Consider the following 18,448-nt stretch of genomic DNA (forward strand, 5'->3'; position numbering starts at 1 on the left):
GAAAATGTATTTTTACTTAGGAAACAATGCCGAAAAATGATTAAAAATGTCTCCAGCTGAATAGTAGAATCAATACATTTTCAACACAGGACAGACATAACTTTTATATTGTATGTAGTATTGGATTCATTCAAAAATGATTTGAATTTGTCTCAAGTTTAATTTGTAATTTTTTACAAATTAAAACTGTGTCAGTCTTAAAGTTTATTCGGGCTCTGTGTGACTGGAAACAAAAGTCTGCCTTTAAAATGCATAAATAAGACCCTGCTAATTAAAAGTAGTGAAAACATGTAAAGTTAATGTGCAAAAAAAAAACAAATCCCCTCCCCGTTTCCTTCCTATAACACCATGTTAGTGGAATCCTGAAAAATTGTTAATGCGAGAAAAATCCTGAAGGCCACACAAAGCAACGTCAACCTTTTCCACACTGCACAACAAACGAACAAGCAAGATACTACAGTTCCCACAATGCTGTTGGGCTCTTTCTCCTGGACTGTGGACGATACATTCACTGTGTAGAAAGTGGTGTTAATTAATTAATTAATGCTTTTAAATGGCTCATTGAATTACATTCTTTCCTACACATGAAGTAAAATGTTAGCAAGTGAACTATTATCTATCTCATGATTTATTATCCTTCACCTTCTCCTCACTGTGGACGTGAAAACGCGCCGACCGCTTTAGCCAGCAGGTGTCAGCGACGAGCTCAAGTGCAAATGTTTAAAAAAAGTTGGGACTGTTTTGTTTTTGAGCGTCACTGAAGCTGAACTGCTGCTTTCATTTTTAGTACCCTGAGATTAGAGACTGAAAACACACACACACGCTGCACAAAGAGATCATCTAAGATAAGATTCCGCTCATTTCATTAATAAATGTAAATTAAGTTTCGAAAATTTGATTTCCTATGAACTGTTTTTTTAAAGATATCAAATATGATATGATGACAAAAACTAACGAAACGATGCATGCGAGCGGCAACAGTCTTCTGAGTTTTCTAAAGATGATTGAGAGGATAAAAACGCCTCAAGTGAAAAACCAACATTTGCTCCAAAAGAGGCCAAGCTCTGCAGATAAGACGACCAAAAAATGGAACCAGATTAAAGAGTCTCATGAAAAACGAGGCCAGGACGCACAGGTTACATCCACACTACTGTGTTTTTGTTTAAGATCTCCATCCAGACGAGTCTTTCAGCTTCATATCTGTGTCCACAACAGCTCACTGTCAAAATCAACATGCTAATTGTTAGCATAGTTTCAATGTCATCTTCTTAAAAAATGGAGCATATTCACACAGCATCACTTACAACATCCACTAAAATACAAGCCAGTCACTAAGGAACGGAAATGTTTACACCGTCTTTTAGTAAATGGTCCCAAGGGATTAAAAATGGCCGCAAAATGAAAGAGCTGTTTAAATTTCAGGGTTGTGAGGGGACAACATCAAAGCACTGCTGCATCCCTCTGTGCACAGCCTCCACTTATATTATATATTATATACAATATTATAGTTGCTCAACAGCCTTGGTAACTTCTGCAGACACCAAGTTCAGAACATCTCTCGTCGTCTTTTGGCTGCTCATTGCAAGCTCATTAAAGCTTTTGTATTTATACACGCTGTTTGTCTGCGTTGGGAATGGACATTTACGCTACACTTCCAAACACTCAAGTGTTTTTTTTATTTATGCCTGATCCGAAATAGACTGAAACGCAGGTGGATTTTGTGGCAGTGGAATGGGGGAATACTACTCATTATCAGTATTTCTGTAATCGTCCACTGTGCCTTTTGACATCTTGCGTTTGCCTGATAGCCTCGAGAATCAGACCACAGCCGAGGGCCTGGCAGTTTTCTGGCTGCAGGGATAAGCCAGCGAGAGCTCTGGCAGCACGTTTGTTTTTCAGCTCTTCATCATCGCTTTCCTGACTGACTGACGAGATGTTCCTGCTATGTGCACAATGACGGACAAAAGGCTTCGTCCGTATGTGTTCCACTGTGGAATAACTGACAAAGAATGAGTTTAAAATAATTTAAACCTGACTGTAGGATTTTGTTTTAACTTAATCTCAAAGCCACTGTTTTATTACAGAAAGCTGTACATCTTATGGTGCATATTTTGATATTTTAGAATTCTGCTTTTGTATTTAATGATTACTATTATTATTTTACTGTCTATAATCCTTTAAATGATGCTAGCTGCCAGGACCCTCAGTTAGGAGATCCTGCTTATTAATGAAAGGTCATAATAATAACAATGATAATAGATGAAATGGTTATGTGGACTGCAGGTTAATCTGTGGCAGATTTGATGCGTTTTAAAACAGAAAACAGAATAGTGTGGACGTGTTTTTTTTTTGAAAGCACCACAACCTGGACTGACAACGCTCGCAAAGATTGCTGTGCAAATGTGTGAAAACATGCGTGTCCTGCTGCAGAAAATGTTCTCCTTCACTACTCAGGATAAAGAGAAGATTAAAAATGAAAGCATGACAGCTGCTGGTAATTATTATTATGAGTTATTTTCCTATATTTTCTGCGCAGCTCTGTGACTTTAGTGCTGCTACATTTTAATCTGAGGGGATGCAGAGTTGTCTGTGAGGGCCAGCGCCTGCAGGTTGTGGCACTGAAGCAAGAAACCCTCGATCCCGCTGCTTCCTGTCAGGGGGTTACTGTAAAAGAGGTTCTGCTCGGGGGGGAGGATGCTGTCAGAGCCCCAGTCAGAGTCTGAATCTGAGCTGCCGTTCCTGGAGCCCTCAGTGGCCGTGGGCGGGTAACTGAGCTGCTCCAGCTGCTCCACCAGGTCACTGAACTGCACGGCCGAGCTGCTCTCCGAGCGAATGGAGTACGCCGGGAAGTTGACCATGGAGCTGGCTTCTGACTGGATGTCAGAGCCTGGCAGGCGGAGCGACGAGGAGTCGGGGGCGCCGTAAACCGCCGACATGGACTCGCCAGCAGAGCTGAGGCCCAGGTTGTCGAGCGAGCTGCACTCGGAGCGGTTATTGACGAGCGAGCTGGTCTCGGAGTGACCCACGATGCTATCAGGGAAAGGGTTGTTGTTACCGTTCAGATCCTCGATGCCAACACTAAAGATTCTGTTTTTACTAAGATCGCCGTCTTCTACGTGAGGAAACGGACCGACTTTATCCGCGAGGTTGAAAGAGTACGCCTCGGCCCCGCCGCCGTAAAAGGAAATCTCTGTTGGGTCGTCGTCTATGAACTCCTCAGTGACGTGAAGAGGCGTGCTGGACATCGAGAACAACGGACTCTGCTTTGTGCGCAAAAGCTCCGCCTGGAACGCTTCAGGTGTGAGAACGCCCTTCCTCCTCCCCGACCCGCCCACTGTACCCCACCTGCCCCCGAGATCGTTATCCTCATTGCCCTTTTTGGACGGCTGTGACTTAGAAGTGCCGCTGTCTACACACACAAACACGGGGCTGCAGTGTCCTGCTGCCTGATTGCTGGGGGCACCTTGAAAAGTGTAGTGGGGCGGGGGCGCGGCCTTGGCGGTATCTCCCCTCGGCGGGCTGGAGGGTCGTGTGTCGTGTGCAGGGGAGTGAAGCGGCAGCAGCTTCTGGGGAGACGAGCCGAGCGTGGGGAAAGGCGGAGGCTGCAGCTCCGTGCGAGGGAGGACGGCGGACACGTGGGACGCTGGGTTGAAGGACACTGAGGCTGAGGAGGGGGAACCTGGGCTCCTGAGACTGTCGTTGAACGACAAGGTCTGAAAACACAAGAGGGAGAACAACAGAGAAAAGATAGTAATACAGGAGAAGAGTTAGTTCATTCACTCAAGTGGACCTGAAGCACTGAATTATAAGACTGGAGGGAGAGGATATTCATGTTTGCAGTTGATTACTTTGGTTCATTTTTTTTATTTACCTCGTTTCAAGGCATTTTGAAAAACTTCCAAGGCAGTTTTATTAAATGTTGGAAAAGGGTAATGTCAGGGTGATTTAAATCAAATTAAAACACATTATTTATATTTTTAACATCTTCCCTTATAATGAAATTTAATACCAAATGCACTGCCATAACGGTCCTTTCCCCTGACGACAGCTTTTACTTTTAACAAATCCACTAGAACATCAAGTTTGATGGTTGTGCTAAATCTGGACGACGATATAAATATCACAAACTCCAGTCATATTTGTTCAATGCCTCATTTCCTAGAATCACTTCAAAAATCTTGCCCGAATGCATCAACTGACCTGTTTTGGCACATCTGTTGCAAAGGAACGAGCAGACATTTGTATTTTACTGTTCCTCCTGAGGAAAGAAGAACATCGCGTCAGAAAGTGTTTCTGAAGAATCTGAAAAGACAATCTGAGTATTCTTTCAACAAGGAGTGTACATATTATATTACATTATATTATATTATATTATATTACACACACACCTCTGGTACGGCGTTCGCTTTGCTCCATTTTCCCTCACGTACTCCAGAAGCTGCTTTTGAGTTCTTCCACTGAGAGAAAGAGCTTCGAGTTAAAACACTGAACCTATGAACCGTTTCCTATGAAAAAATGTATGTATTCAACATCTGTGTTTCTTTACTGTTTATGAAGCACTTTGTATCATAATTATCAACTCAAATCAAATGGTGTGTCACAAACCAAAACTGGATCCCTGGGCCAAAGTGAGTGTGTCACAGACACGTGTGTGAAAGAAAAGATTATGCATTTTTACTCATATTTAAAGGACATGTACATTTTACCATGTGACAGTTCCACAGACTGTTCACAAAAACTGTTGTCGTCCCTGGAGGAGAGTTAGCCACCAGAGGGAGTCTATGCTGAACTCTTCTCTATTAGCTTCTGCTTCTCACTCGTGTCAATTGGCAAAAATTGAGGGCTCAAAATAGGAGTTTGTTTATGTCTACGCTTGCCTGTTTATCTGTTTATGTTTGTCTGGAGAGGCAGACGCTCACAGACGTCACCGTCAGTGACACATGCCTGTCATATAAGAAGGTAGTAGTGCACATCTGAGCTTTCACAATCTTGGCAAAACAAAACAAAACAAAACCACAACACAGACCACATTAAATATGGGTTTTCTTCCACTGAGGGCAACTAAGAACGGCAAGAACCACAGAGTGTTTTGAACACAGTGCAGCGAGAGCTGTCATGAGAAACCATGACAGCATCAAAAAAAAACTTTTTCTCCCTTTTTCAAAGTGTAGCATGCCATTTAGCGATATAATATCTATATATGGTGACATGGGAGAGGATATCGTCTTAGATTTTCAATATCGTCATATTGTGATAAAGTGTCTGTGAATACACTAAATATTCTAAAAGAAAAAATATATCTTGATGAATGAATTAGTGCTGGGCACTAATAACGCATGATATGTTTCCATGACGACTGAAAAGATGCGTGACTTCATGTTTACGTGACTCCTGATTGTTAAAATGAGTCTCTAAAGTAACGCTAAACTTTAAAAACAGAGGCACACATACGCAGTACACAGGTACGCTGGTTATTTGCAGCGCTGCTTTTTCGTTTAATAAACGGACCGCTCCAGTTCGGCTATAAGTGCGCTAATGGTGCTAAAGGCGCTAACGCAGCTAATGTAGCTAATAGGTAAACGGTGCCTGGACTCCGGTGCCGTGGCACAAACATGACGTCACGCGCATCTTTTTCCAAACAGTTGTCATGGAAACACGTCATGCATTAACGTGTGTAAAAAAAATTATTTGTGTCATAGCAGAATTCAACAATATATATAGACAATTTAATTGTTTCTAAACCTGAAATGAAAGGTTATAACTGTTTTTTAAGCATGTAATACTGCTGCCCTAGCTAGCTTTTCCACACTCGCAGTACTGTTTAGTATTTACTCAAATGTCAGTGGTTAGTGAGCAGTTGTCACCTGTATCTGAAGGAGGAGCCTCTTGTGAAGAGGAGAGCTTTGGTTTTGGGTTGAGGTTGATCCAACAAGCGGAAAAACGAGTGATACTCCACGCAGATCTTCCAAAAGATTTTACACTGGTCTCGACTGGCCATCATGAACTCCAGAGTGTCCTGATGTGGTCCCTGCACACATAGAAGCAGAGTCAGTCAGTGAGAGAGTCTGACACATGAAAACAAACACGGATGAGTCATAATATTTTCCTTTCCACGTACATGAACTTCTGGGTGAAGCTTGATCAGGAAGCGTTTTCTTTTGAAGCTCAGTTTGCGAATCTTGGACCAGTTGAAGGTGTTTATTTTTGTGTTGCCCTGTTAAAAAGAGAAAGAAAACGTCTCGGCTCAAAATGTTGACCACAGTGACCACAGACGGCTGATATGATGACCTCGCTCACCTGGAAAACCTGAAGGCCCATATTGGCAACAGCCAGGTTGATCTTGGTGCCTTCGCGGTCAGCTGCCTGGTGGAAACGGACGCCGTACATCTCCAGTTTACGAGCAATCTCCAGGATTTGGAAATCTGATTCAGCTGGAGTTTGACCCCTGAAGAAGTAAAATAAAAACACATTATTTTCTTCCCTTTTTTTTCCATGTGCATGACTCACTTTATGAAATGGAACATAAAACTCAGCACTGTCTTACATCAATTCAGGATCGGTTTCCACAAAATGACACGTAGTACATGTAAGGCTGCAACAACTAATCAATGACTAAAATCGGGTTGAGTGCTCCTCATAACAAATAAATCATTATAACTGAATCATTTTGGAATTTGGGAAACAGAACAATACATCTAATGGATTAATTGAGAAAATAATCCTTAGTTGCAGCCCTATTTACATGATCTGTTACACAAAACACAAATATAACGGTTCATCAAGTTAAACTGTTTCAGTTTCAGGTACTTTTTGATCAAGTTTAAGCAAAATTGTGGGTGAATTTACTATGAAGAAATGGAAAAAGACAAGTAGTAGAGTCAAGTAGTGCGAGAACTGTATAATGGAAATAGAGCGTAAACAATTACTCGATCAATCGATTATTAATCGATTACTAAATTAATTGTCAACTTTTTTTGATGATCGATTCATCGGTTTGTTTTGCTTCTTAAATGTGAATATTTTCTATTTTATTTATTTGATCCATAATACAAATAAATCAAGTGAAGTAAAGTGAATTATTGTGGTTTGTGGACATCATCATTTCCAGGTTTGACAAACACTGATCAACTTTTTTAACATTTACTTTCATTTATTGACCAAATGGTTACTAGATTAATCAATTATGAAAATAATAATTAGCTGCAGCTCTAAATGGAAAAGCCCTTTATGTAGGTTATAGCCAAAGGAAGATGTTATGTAATTTTAGTGGTGATCCAGACACTGATCCAGATTCAAGATACTTGTAAAAACAATTGTTAAAATTGTGAACTAAACTTGGAACTTGTGATCTTGGTCCCAGTTCCTTGTGACTCCTGTATGATCATATGCTTAATTATAGTTCCCTTTTAACTACAGGAGAAACAATTCATCAAATAGTCCTTCATATTAATCACTGCAGGCCCTTGAATCATACTGAACAATAGTGATAGTGGCAAAAATCATATTGCTATCCAATGAAAAACGGATATATTTAACACATTAAAACTCTCAATTTACACATTTTGCTTAATCTCCCTTCTATAGATTCCTAATGCTCATTAAATTAAGACATTTTCAAACAGCTTATCAGGCCATGATGTGATGCAACGCTTCCTTTTCATTTACCACGTATACAGTCCAGACAAAGCAAGATGATATCATGACCAGTGGTGTGGTTGTGCCTTCAAATCCCTATATAACTGTGAGGATTTGAGAGGCTTTATCTAAAAACCATGTGATTACAACCAAACCGCATGTTAGGAAGACATATCCATCCAATCATCACCACATTCTAATTTTGTTCATCCGTTAAGCGGCTGAATCTCTTTAGGTTCCCTCCCCTGCCCCACTGCCCCACTGGCCTTATGGCTAATAGACTGTCCAGAGTGGGGGCCGGAGGGGGATTAGGACCTGGGAACTTGCCGCTTGGCAACCAGAGGAAGAGATTAGCAGAGGTCTTTAGAGCTGCCTAATACACTGGGTTGAAAAAAGCCCCTGTTGGCCAAAGGATAGTCCTGAGATAACAAGGAGACAAGTGGTGGGAAAAGTATAGAGAGCAGTTTGGGCAGAGAAAAATCTGAGCAAAGAAACTCCTATAATGTTGTTTTGTATTAAGACGCAAGCAAATATTAAAATGCCAGGCTCCTTAATTGAATATTCTTCAACATAGAGCTTGAACACAGTTAAATAACAACTTCCGTTCTGCTGTATTTTTCTAGGTGCCTCCATTACCTTAAAAAATAGCTTTTATATAGTGTAGAAAGTCTGTTTTAACTGTTTTTAACAACCATACCCTGAACTAAACATGTTCAATGCTTGTGTTCTGCCTTCCACTAATGTTGTTGTTTTTCCATCATGGCATGATCTGACGTCTTAAATATTCAAAATATAATACATAATATTTTAAAATTTCAAATGGCATTTCTATCTTACAAATAGAGTACAGCATAAACACAGATATATTGAGTTTTTAGTCTATGAACATATACATTTCTTTGCTTTTTGAACATTTAAATACAGTATGATGGGCAAATAAACTCAGAAAATCATAATCAACATCAATCATGACTGACGCGACACCACAACATCTTCACAGCAGGAAGTAACTGCTCTGAATGATCCAGGATAATGTGATGGCGCCTGGGTCAGAGGACAGACTGTGACGGGGAGCTGGGTCAAACAACGTCAAGACAAACGGGCTTAAAACCGGCTTAACGCACCGTCAGGAGTCAAAGAGAATCAGTCACACTCACACATCTCACGTTACTCTGGCACAAAATGTCAACACACTTAATAATAACCATAGAGGATAATGACATCATAATGTTATTGCCCCATCATAAAATCATCATTTCTTGATCTTCATGATGAGGATTCCTATACTGCTATAGGTGATGTCATTTTTTGTAACCAGGTTAGGAAAGAGAAGCCAACACAGAAGTATGTGGACCATGTATTCTCTTGAATGGCCAACAGGGGCCTACTCCACTGGTTTGTATGCAAGCCAATGAGAAAACAACAGTGCTACTTATTATATTTACGATGCGAGAGTCAACATTTTGGTCTAAATCACTTTAGTTTGGTGCTCTTCTAAACCATTTTGTCTCATTTAGAGTCACAGAGCCTATGGGGTGTTGCAATGGTGTGATTGACAGCAGATGTTGTGCTCGGAGATCTATCGGGCCTTGAGCTCCAACACAAACTCCACCCCATCATGCATGCATTGTCTTATCTGCTTTAAAATGGCTTTTAAAGCCACTAAAAAGGCTTCAAAATGACAATCAACAGGTGAAATAAAGATGCGTTGCGCTCATGTGATATGCAGAACAATGAGGAATACATTTCTGACAATACAAATGCTTTAGTTGAGAATGTTGTTTTTCAAACCACGGACATTAAATTAATCTTCTCCAGACATACATGATCTGAAGAAAAACTCCATATAACTCAGCCGGTGTGGTGCAGATGAGAAGGACAAACTCACACATGTCTGCGGTGGAGCTCCATGATCCTCTCCTCCACCTTCTCTTGATAAGGCAGCAGCTTGTTTGTCCTCAGGAAGTCTCCGTCGGCCGCGTCGTCGTAGTCGCCAATCTCCGCTGTGGTGTGCAAGAGACGGAGGTCAACGGTCAACAGTTTTTCTACGATCATTATCTGTCCGCGTAAACGTGTCTGAACCACGTCATGCGACCATTACATTAAAATAATCGTGCTAGACGTACACTGGACGAGGTGGGAGGCAAGCAGGGCTCCGGTATTCTCCGAGCAGATCAACCTGCCCTCCATCAGGTCTCTCTTCATCTGCAGCGAGAACAAATACCTATAAAAGATAAGCACATACGCGGACGATATGTTAATGTTCATCTCTAGGAACCTGGAGTTTTTTGTGTTTTCCATTAAAAGTCACACTTTTATTCATCAAAAGAGTTGCAAAATGAATAGAAAATATAGTCTAGACATTGACAAGATTAGAAATAATGATTTTTATTCAAAGTAATAATTTTGCCCTTTCGTCAAAGAACCAGCAAAACTGTTTTCAGCTGTGCTAAAGTCATTGCACAAGGGTTTTCAAGGGTTAGCCTTCTAACGCCATTAGCAAACACAATGTACCATTAGAACACTGGAAATGGGCCTCTATAAACCTACTGTATGTACATATTCCATTAAAAAACAGACGTTTGCAGCTAGAATAGTTAATAGAATAGTTACCACTAGGGATGCACCGATTAATTGGCCAGTGACCGGAACCGGCCGATTTTCATGTGATCGGCGGATCAGACAGAAATATTCCGATTTTAATAAGCCGATCAAATGCACCCGCATCGCGCAGCATCAGCAACACAAGCGCACGCAGCTACACGCACATGTAGTAGAGTGTAGGGCTGGGCGGTATACCGGTTCCCACCAAATACCGTTTTTTTCTGTTATGATATGAATTTTTAATATACCGCCGTACCGGTGTATTTGATTACACAACATCCGCGCAGCCGCGGCTGCTGTCTGCTTTGCGAGTGAGCGCTCTGCATGTAAACGTTTCATTCATGTTTATATATTTGTTTCAATCACTGAATGAAGCCTGTCATATTTAAGACAAGAGTCGGGATCTTAAATCACTTGCACAAAACTTTTGATCAGCACTCAGCATTTGTTTGTTTGTCATTTAGACCTGTGTGCGCAGAGAGAGAGGGGCACAGGGCGGGAGAGAGCGAGACACACACACACACACGCAGAGAGAGAGAGAGAGAGCGAGAGAGAGAGAGATGTGCACTCTTGGTCATTAGTTCATTTTCTTATTTGTGTGTAGTACTATGTTGTGAAATATGTTTAAACTTAAATAAACTACACATACAGGTAGTGATTCGTTTTTGTATTGTTAGTTGGATTTTGGATGTGAACTGATTGTATTTATATGTTAAAATGTTCTAATAAAGAAAATATGCAAAAATATATATATTTCTGTATGTTGTAAAGTGGTTTAAAAAATTGAAATCAGAATCGGCTAAAATCGGTATCGGCAGGTCAAACTTCTTGAAAAATCGGAAATCGGCCCCAAAAATGGCAATCGGTGCAGCCCTAGTTACCACATTAACAATGTATAGAGTGTATTTCTGATTCATTTATTTATTTACATTGATAAGGACATTTCTAAGTGACTGACCCCAAACTTTTGAACAGTAGTGTATATTCCCAGGATATGTAGTTTTATTAGAAAACATAACATTTGCAATCCTGGTTCTGATAAATGTTTGGACAGAAAATGCTTAAATATTTACTTCCCCACTAGTTCTGTGTTCTTTATTAAATAATGTACCAACTCTTTTCTCACCTTTGCAATAAACACAAAGTGAATCAAAGTGAAACTCTGCATATGCATGAGGAGACTGTGAAAGTAAGAAAAGAAAGAAAAGAGTAGAGAGACAGTGACCTGGTATATTCCTCCTGCAGTTGACCAGGATCTGGAGGAAAGAATTTCACCGACAGTCTAAAGAGGGTGTTCGTTGGTCCTGGAAAATACAGAAAAACATCATCATCATCGGCAAAGGCAAACACACACACACAAAGAGACAGAGCCATGAAACATGAGGTAATACTCAAGTTCACTCACTTCTGACTTGTCTCACAACGGGCTTTGTTGGTTCCAGCCAAACCTGGAGAGAGAAAAAAAAAAACACTGAAATTTGACGATTTCTCAATGGAATTTAACTGGTGCTGTCAGTTTTTATTTTTAAACCACTCTCTGACTCAGTGTCAGAGTGTGTATGATTGACTGTAAACACCCCCCCCCCCCCCATCTGTCTCATTACATCTGGGTTTAATTGAAAGGAAGAATGTGCTGGATCCAGTCAAATACATTGTAGAAATTGTTATCAGCTGATATTTACCTGAATTCCTCAGCTACATTCACACAACAATCCCTAGGGCTCAATTTGGATTTGTAGCTCAGAATCAGTTCTTTCTTTTTTTGGTTTGGCACTTTACAATAGTTCTCATGAACATGAGCTGAAGCACGCGTGTCAACCAACACCAAACAACATGGTTTAATGAGTGTTGTTGATCCCTGAGGATGGCATCAACATCCATCCTCAGTGATCCCCTCCAGAACACTCCAATTCCATTTTGAATGCATCTGATCACATAAACCACATTTGGAGGTGGTTCGAGGACAAACGTGTCCACATTCCTGAGCTGCATGAACACAATCCGTCCTCAGCTGACATAGAGCGCTTGTTTCACAGCATTTATACACTAATCAGTGCTCATACCTTAAAGTCGTTAGTGGATAATTTTCCAAAATAAGTGCACGTTACATTCAAACCATTGTCAAATGATGTCACAAGGAGCTATGTTTACATGGGCAGAATGTCTTCATTCCTTACAGATTACAGATCAGAGTTATCTTGGACACACAATTAAAAGATCAGATTGTGGTGTGTGTGTCCACCACATGCATCAAGTGTTCAGTCATAACCAAGTATTTTGACATGTGTTTAATTCTGCGGGAAGTAGAAAGAGAAGAAGAAACTTCCACTTCCACTGCACATCTGCTCGTTCCCTCGTTTTATTTAGATCAGGCTTTTACTCCGGTTACTCCGGTGTCCATATAAAACATAGCTGGTGTGTATAAGCTCTAAATGACTGTTTTCATGTCTGTGTTGAAACAGATGCAGATACATTTCACATCACAAGTGACAGAGGGAAACGCAGAAGCATAACAGCTACGCTGGTAAAGTGAGACGGCAGTGAACTGAAAGTTAAGGAATTAACCCTGAATCTCTGAAACATTAGTGCGATACAGAACAGCTGGAGTATGCACCACGTGTTGTTCTCACACAAAGCTTTTTCTAATGGTTTCAGCAGGGCAGGGAAGTAAGATGAGCTCAGATGTAAGAGATGCATCCAGGACACTTTGAATGCCAGGTGTGAACAGTTGTTCTTAGCATGATGTGGCCATGATTGGATCATGAAAGGACGGATGTTAATGCCTGGTCTGAACAGGGCCATGGAGAGAGACAACTTATTAGATTAGTTCTCTTTGTGGAGAATATCTATGTCTGTTTGGGACCAAATACAGTATGACCCTAGCTTCAATAAGTTTTGAATAATAATTTAAAAAAAGATTAGGTTCAAAGTGCGGTCAAGTCTGAACACGGCAAAAGACACATAAGCTCTTCTTCTGTTCATTCATTGTTATGCACAAACAAAGTAAATGCTTACACTAAACCAGAAATCATATTCAGCTTTTATTTCAGTGTCATTTTGTTTTCTTACTTTATAAAATACTAAATATGATTATTATCATTTAAAGTCTATATTTTGTGTAGGTTGTAAGTTTTAAAGTCATAAAAGCACATAAAATATGAAAAGAAAAACCTGAGAGAAACAAACTCTTATTTCATGAAAAACCTGCAAATCTCTACAATTAGTTTGGTTTGTTTGGCGTTTTGTTTCTTAAATTTTACTTCAACCTAAAGTCTTTTCAAATCAACTATTTGCTTAAACTCTAACGTTGTGTTTTTCTGTCAGTTGTGCCTTTGAACTAAGAATCTGATTCATTTAGCACTTTTACCCTTACATTAACATCAGATCAGGTTTCTTTACTCATGCTGTATATAAAAAAACAGCACTAGCTCGTCTTCTATTCTGCTGCATATAAAAACTTGTTGGAGGTCTTAAATTCCTCTTATGTTTCTGGAAGAATCCAACAACGGAAAGTCTGACATATGGACACTGCTGCCAAACGAGTTAAAAATATTCAGATTATATAGTGCTGAGGTCCAGTCAAAACAAATGTGCCTCGCTGTGTGAAGTTTAAGACTAACTCAGGCATCAGTCGGCTCACTGTGACCTTTTGTCTTGAAAATGTTTTGTATATTTACTGGTAGTCTGCATGTCAGTTCTTGGATATTTCATCTTTTTCGAATAGGAAACACTCTGACTGTAGTTGGAGGACGTACCCAGTTCATCTGCATGTTCTGAAACTCCAAGCCGAAGTAATCGCTCTCGATGAGGTTCCCTCTGAGGAAAGCTTCAGAGAGCAGTTCCTGTCCAAGAGCTTTTGGCTGGAGGAAAGAAAAAAAAAAACAAGAAGAGAAGGAGAAATCATTATTTTCATTACTACGTCAACATGGAAATCTAAAAACTGCAGCGATGACACAGATTACAGCGCGAAGGGCTCAATGATCAGCCTCGTTTTGACTCAAAGAGGAAAAATAAAGCTGAGAAATGGTGTGCAACAGGGATAAAAATGAGGAAATGATTTTTGCTACAGACCACACTGGTGTTCTGGGAATATTAATGATTGATTAATCTGTAGATCATTTTCTCGGTTAATCCTTTGGTCCATAAAATGTCAGAAAATGTAAAAAAAAACGTTGATCAGTGTTTGTCAAACCTGGAAATGACGATGTTCTCCAATGTCTTGTTTTGTACACAAACCAAAATGATTCAGTTTTAATGATTTCTTTATTATGTGGAGCAAAGAAACTGAGAAAATATTCACATTAAAGAAGCTAAAACAATCAGAAATCTTGTTTTAATCATGAAAAAAGCTTCCAACTGACTAATCGATTATCTAAATAGTTGACGATTAATTTAGTAATCGTTAATCGAAATAATAAATATAATAACTATTCAAAATAAACAACAAACAATTCATGAATTCATTGATGGATCATCTGTTTACAGCACTGTCACGATCGAGTGTCTTGATATTGCTGTGCAGCGCTGATGCTACATTAGCTAGCTCAACAGTCCACTGGTAGAGAACAACTGCTTTGTGACTAAAACTAAAAAAACACTAATCAAAACAAACAACACAATAATGACCAAAATAGTTGGCGATTAAAGGGATAGTTAAGGTTTTTGGTTTTTTTTACTCCACAGTGCCACATTTGCCAAGAACTAGCATAAGACAAGTGGGCCTGTACTCACTGAAAACATGGCTGCCAGCTGGGACACAAAACAGATATTAGTCACATACCAAATGACTCACTTAAAAACCTACACCAGCTTTAGTCTTTGATATATATCTTTTAGACTTTTCTGACTGGAAATTGAAGTTTATGACACTATATTTACCAGTGACAGAAGCTTTCTAAATTAGGAGCAACTCCTGTGTCTGTGAGAGCTACAAAAATGCAGCTTTCCTCTTTAAACCTTGGTGCAGAGAGGTAAGCAGTTTACAATCTTCAGTTTCCAGTGGCCAGTGTCTGTCTGACGGCAAACGTATACTTTAAATATCGTCCACATAATTGGCACGTTTACTAAGAGAGCCTTTTAAGTGGCTATAACGCGTTTCCCTTGCAATCCTCACTTTCCAGTTTTTTTAAGACCGTTTTATTACAAAATACAAATGGCGAAAACATATTGTAAAGATACCATAGACTGTATTTGGTGATTTATGCTGGTCCTCAGTGAAAGGGGAACACGTGGCGCAGACACCGACTTCGTGTCAGTGCCTTGTACAACCGCACTTCAAAAAGACATGAAGCATCCCTTTAATTATCTAGTTAATTACTGGTAATCAATTGCTGCAGCGCTCATCTAATTTAATCTAAGTTTTAACTATAAATTAATTTGTTATATCTACATATACATTGTTAGTTACTCATTTAAATTGTTCTGTTTATGAATTGAGTAAATCAACAGTGACTCTTCTTGAGTTGTAAATGAATGTTTTGTGCTGCAGCAGCAGAGTCACCAGCAGGACCTGTGCCCATGTTTACCTTCAATGCTCCGGGGCTTGTTTTCACTAAATGAAGAACTAATTACTATGTACTAAGAACACACTGCACTTGAGGTTTGGAATCTCAGCCCAAGACTTTTAGAGAAAATTATAGCCTGAAACATCTGGATGTGATGTTAAATAGTATTTTTAAAAGGCCTTATAAAAAAGGAACTGCTCCGCATTGGTTGGAGTGAAGCTCTACAATTCGCAGAGCGTCGGGAGACCGACTGTAATTTAGTCTTTTCATTAGTTTGATTCAATCACATGTTCTGCATCCACAGAGTATATAAATTGCAGGTGAAACTTTCAGCGATCTGCTGTAAATATGACAGTGAGCAGTGACTGATTACAGCCGATCTCATCCACACAACAAAGCGATGGTGTGTTAAAATGCTCTGTCTGGGGTTTTCTTTGAGTAAAGGCCAAACAGTGTTCACACAGAACGTATATGAATTCAAAAAAAGACATCAGCCATCAAATGTGAGGAACATTTTGAGGGATTCTGTCTTTGTTGGACTCGTTCAATGGGTTTCAGTGTAATGACATCAGCCTCTCAGAAGACGGAACTAGCCTGAAGTGCTCCGTCAACAAAGTAATTTTAGCTCAACCAATCCATCCAGAGCTGTAAAGACAGTGTCCACGCTGCCTTTTAGTTTTTGAAGTAAAACAACCTCCATCCAGACCATGGTGTGGATAACTTAAGCCCAATTTATACTCCTGCGTAAAGTGCTCTACGTAGGTTACGCAGAGCCCTCTGCGTCACTCCGTCAAGGGACAACAAAGACGGCTAGGGCTGCGATTGGTCCTCAGGACAGGCCGAGGTAATGCTGCTCTGTGCCGGCCACAGTGCGCACCGAGCGTCCACAGAGGCGGAGCTGATCACCGCCGACAACGTCGCCGCCAAACTATAAATACGTTATATCTTAATACACAGCACATGTTTAGACTCTAAATGGTTAATTTTTCGCCTCCAATTATCTTAAAACTGCATTCCGTGACACAGATCAGTGAGATACGGCCACTGTTTCAACAACAGTCTTTCTCTCTCGGACGTCATTGCTCACTGTAGCCAAAAGCACAACAAACCTTGCGTAGCGACCCCTACTGATCGGGCGGGAAATTGCAGTGAGTATCCGTCACCACGGAGAAGTATGAAGGCTCGAGGGGTCTCTGTGGTTACGCAGTCGGAGAAGTATACTGTGGCCTTAACCCGAAACCCTGCTCTATGGCCAACTGAGTGCCTCTGTGTCAACAACACTTGCACAATACATTAAGGCTACTAAATTTTCCAGAATTCCTCGCCTAACTAACCCGTCACCTTAAAGGGACATGCTAATCTTTGCTCTTGTTTTGGTTGAAACTGTAACTGTAAAACAATACTCTTTTCAGATCATATCCTGTTAAGTTTCTTTATCTCTCCCTGGAGTGGAGAGTGAGTCAGTTGTGTATTTACACATGGTTTACTTTTGATAATGTAACAATAAATACTGCTCTGTAGTCGACTGAATGTCAGGACTTTGAGATGTTGAAGTGTTGAAAACAGGCCCGGGTACGAGGAACTGAAATGACGATGCATTTTTTACTCTGATGCACAGGACGTTAAGTGACACGTTCTAATTGCGATCTTTAGCATTGAAATCACATATCTGATGACATTTCAGAGGAAGCTAAGCTTCTCTTCTCACCACCGCAGCAGATGCAGATGTTGAACCTGTGGAGATAGATAATTTTCTCTACTTTTGCAGTGAAACGCATGTAGATCATAATAAAATCAAGAGAGCAAAGAGAGAGTAGAAAAATGTATCGTGGCACACCTGAAAGGCATATGTCAATTGTGGGGAATAAAGCCAGATGTTCGGTGATTCAGGTGCTGTGCTCATTTTCTCAGTACATGTAATTATTCTGTATTTTCTGTTTTATCATGTTGTGAAAACTATAACCCGAAATTAAAGTGCACAGCAGATTATGAAAAACTTTTAAATGTCATTAGCAAAGTACTGTGTGTTGACTTTGAGAAGCTCCTCCTCCGTGTTACTCATTAACTCTCTGCAGGAACATTAAACTACATTTTAAATAAAGTTTAAGGATGAAGAAAAATGACCTGACATCAGCCTCACATCAAGCATGTTTTATCTATTAATTATGACTGTTCTTGGATTGGATTATTTTATGTGACATCTTAATAGTAAATCTTTTTTTTTATTTTTGTATAATTTGAAACATACATTTTATTCATTATATTATTTTTATATATCTCATATTTTAAGAAGTTTGTATATGTTGACGCCGCCAAAATAACAATGGTGGGTGATATGGCAAAAAATATATCACATCACAGTTTCTACAATAAAATACTGATCACAACTTTATTTAAGTAAGTAATTAAGCAAGGACAGAGAGAAACAGCAGATATTTTTTGCTTTGCTGACTAAATATTAAATGAATAAATAACGGTTTATAGCAGACTCACATGTTGCCTTCAAGCAAAGGGAGTTCAAGCCACGTCCAGTTTAGTCATCACATCACAATTCAAATCACTCATCATCATTATTTCTCAATTTATGGGGGTGTAAATATCAACTGAAAGCACACACATAACACAGCGAGTCCACTTTGCCATGCAGATAAAAGTCTCTCAGCCTGTGATGTGACGGTGAGATCACACTCCGTTAGTTCACACCC

At 39.8% G+C, this 18,448-nt stretch overlaps 1 protein-coding gene across 1 annotated transcript in view; it reads right to left on the reverse strand.

Moving 5' to 3' along the window:
- The window catches only part of farp2 (FERM, RhoGEF and pleckstrin domain protein 2), a 40,371-nt gene that overhangs the window by 12,503 nt on the left and 9,420 nt on the right, over positions 1-18,448 (reverse strand). Inside the window, exons 3-13 of the mRNA XM_083888602.1 lie at positions 13,995-14,099; positions 11,645-11,687; positions 11,465-11,543; positions 9,762-9,859; positions 9,524-9,638; positions 6,298-6,445; positions 6,119-6,214; positions 5,865-6,028; positions 4,389-4,457; positions 4,201-4,258; positions 3,464-3,713 (exon numbers count right to left, since the gene is read on the reverse strand). Of these exons, the coding sequence (XP_083744728.1) occupies positions 3,464-3,713; positions 4,201-4,258; positions 4,389-4,457; positions 5,865-6,028; positions 6,119-6,214; positions 6,298-6,445; positions 9,524-9,638; positions 9,762-9,859; positions 11,465-11,543; positions 11,645-11,687; positions 13,995-14,099 (1,225 nt within the window). The remainder of the gene's footprint in view (positions 1-3,463; positions 3,714-4,200; positions 4,259-4,388; positions 4,458-5,864; positions 6,029-6,118; positions 6,215-6,297; positions 6,446-9,523; positions 9,639-9,761; positions 9,860-11,464; positions 11,544-11,644; positions 11,688-13,994; positions 14,100-18,448) is intronic.

The sequence above is a fragment of the Microchirus variegatus genome (assembly GCF_963457635.1).
Source record: "Microchirus variegatus genome assembly, chromosome: 4".
NCBI lineage: Eukaryota > Metazoa > Chordata > Actinopteri > Pleuronectiformes > Soleidae > Microchirus > Microchirus variegatus.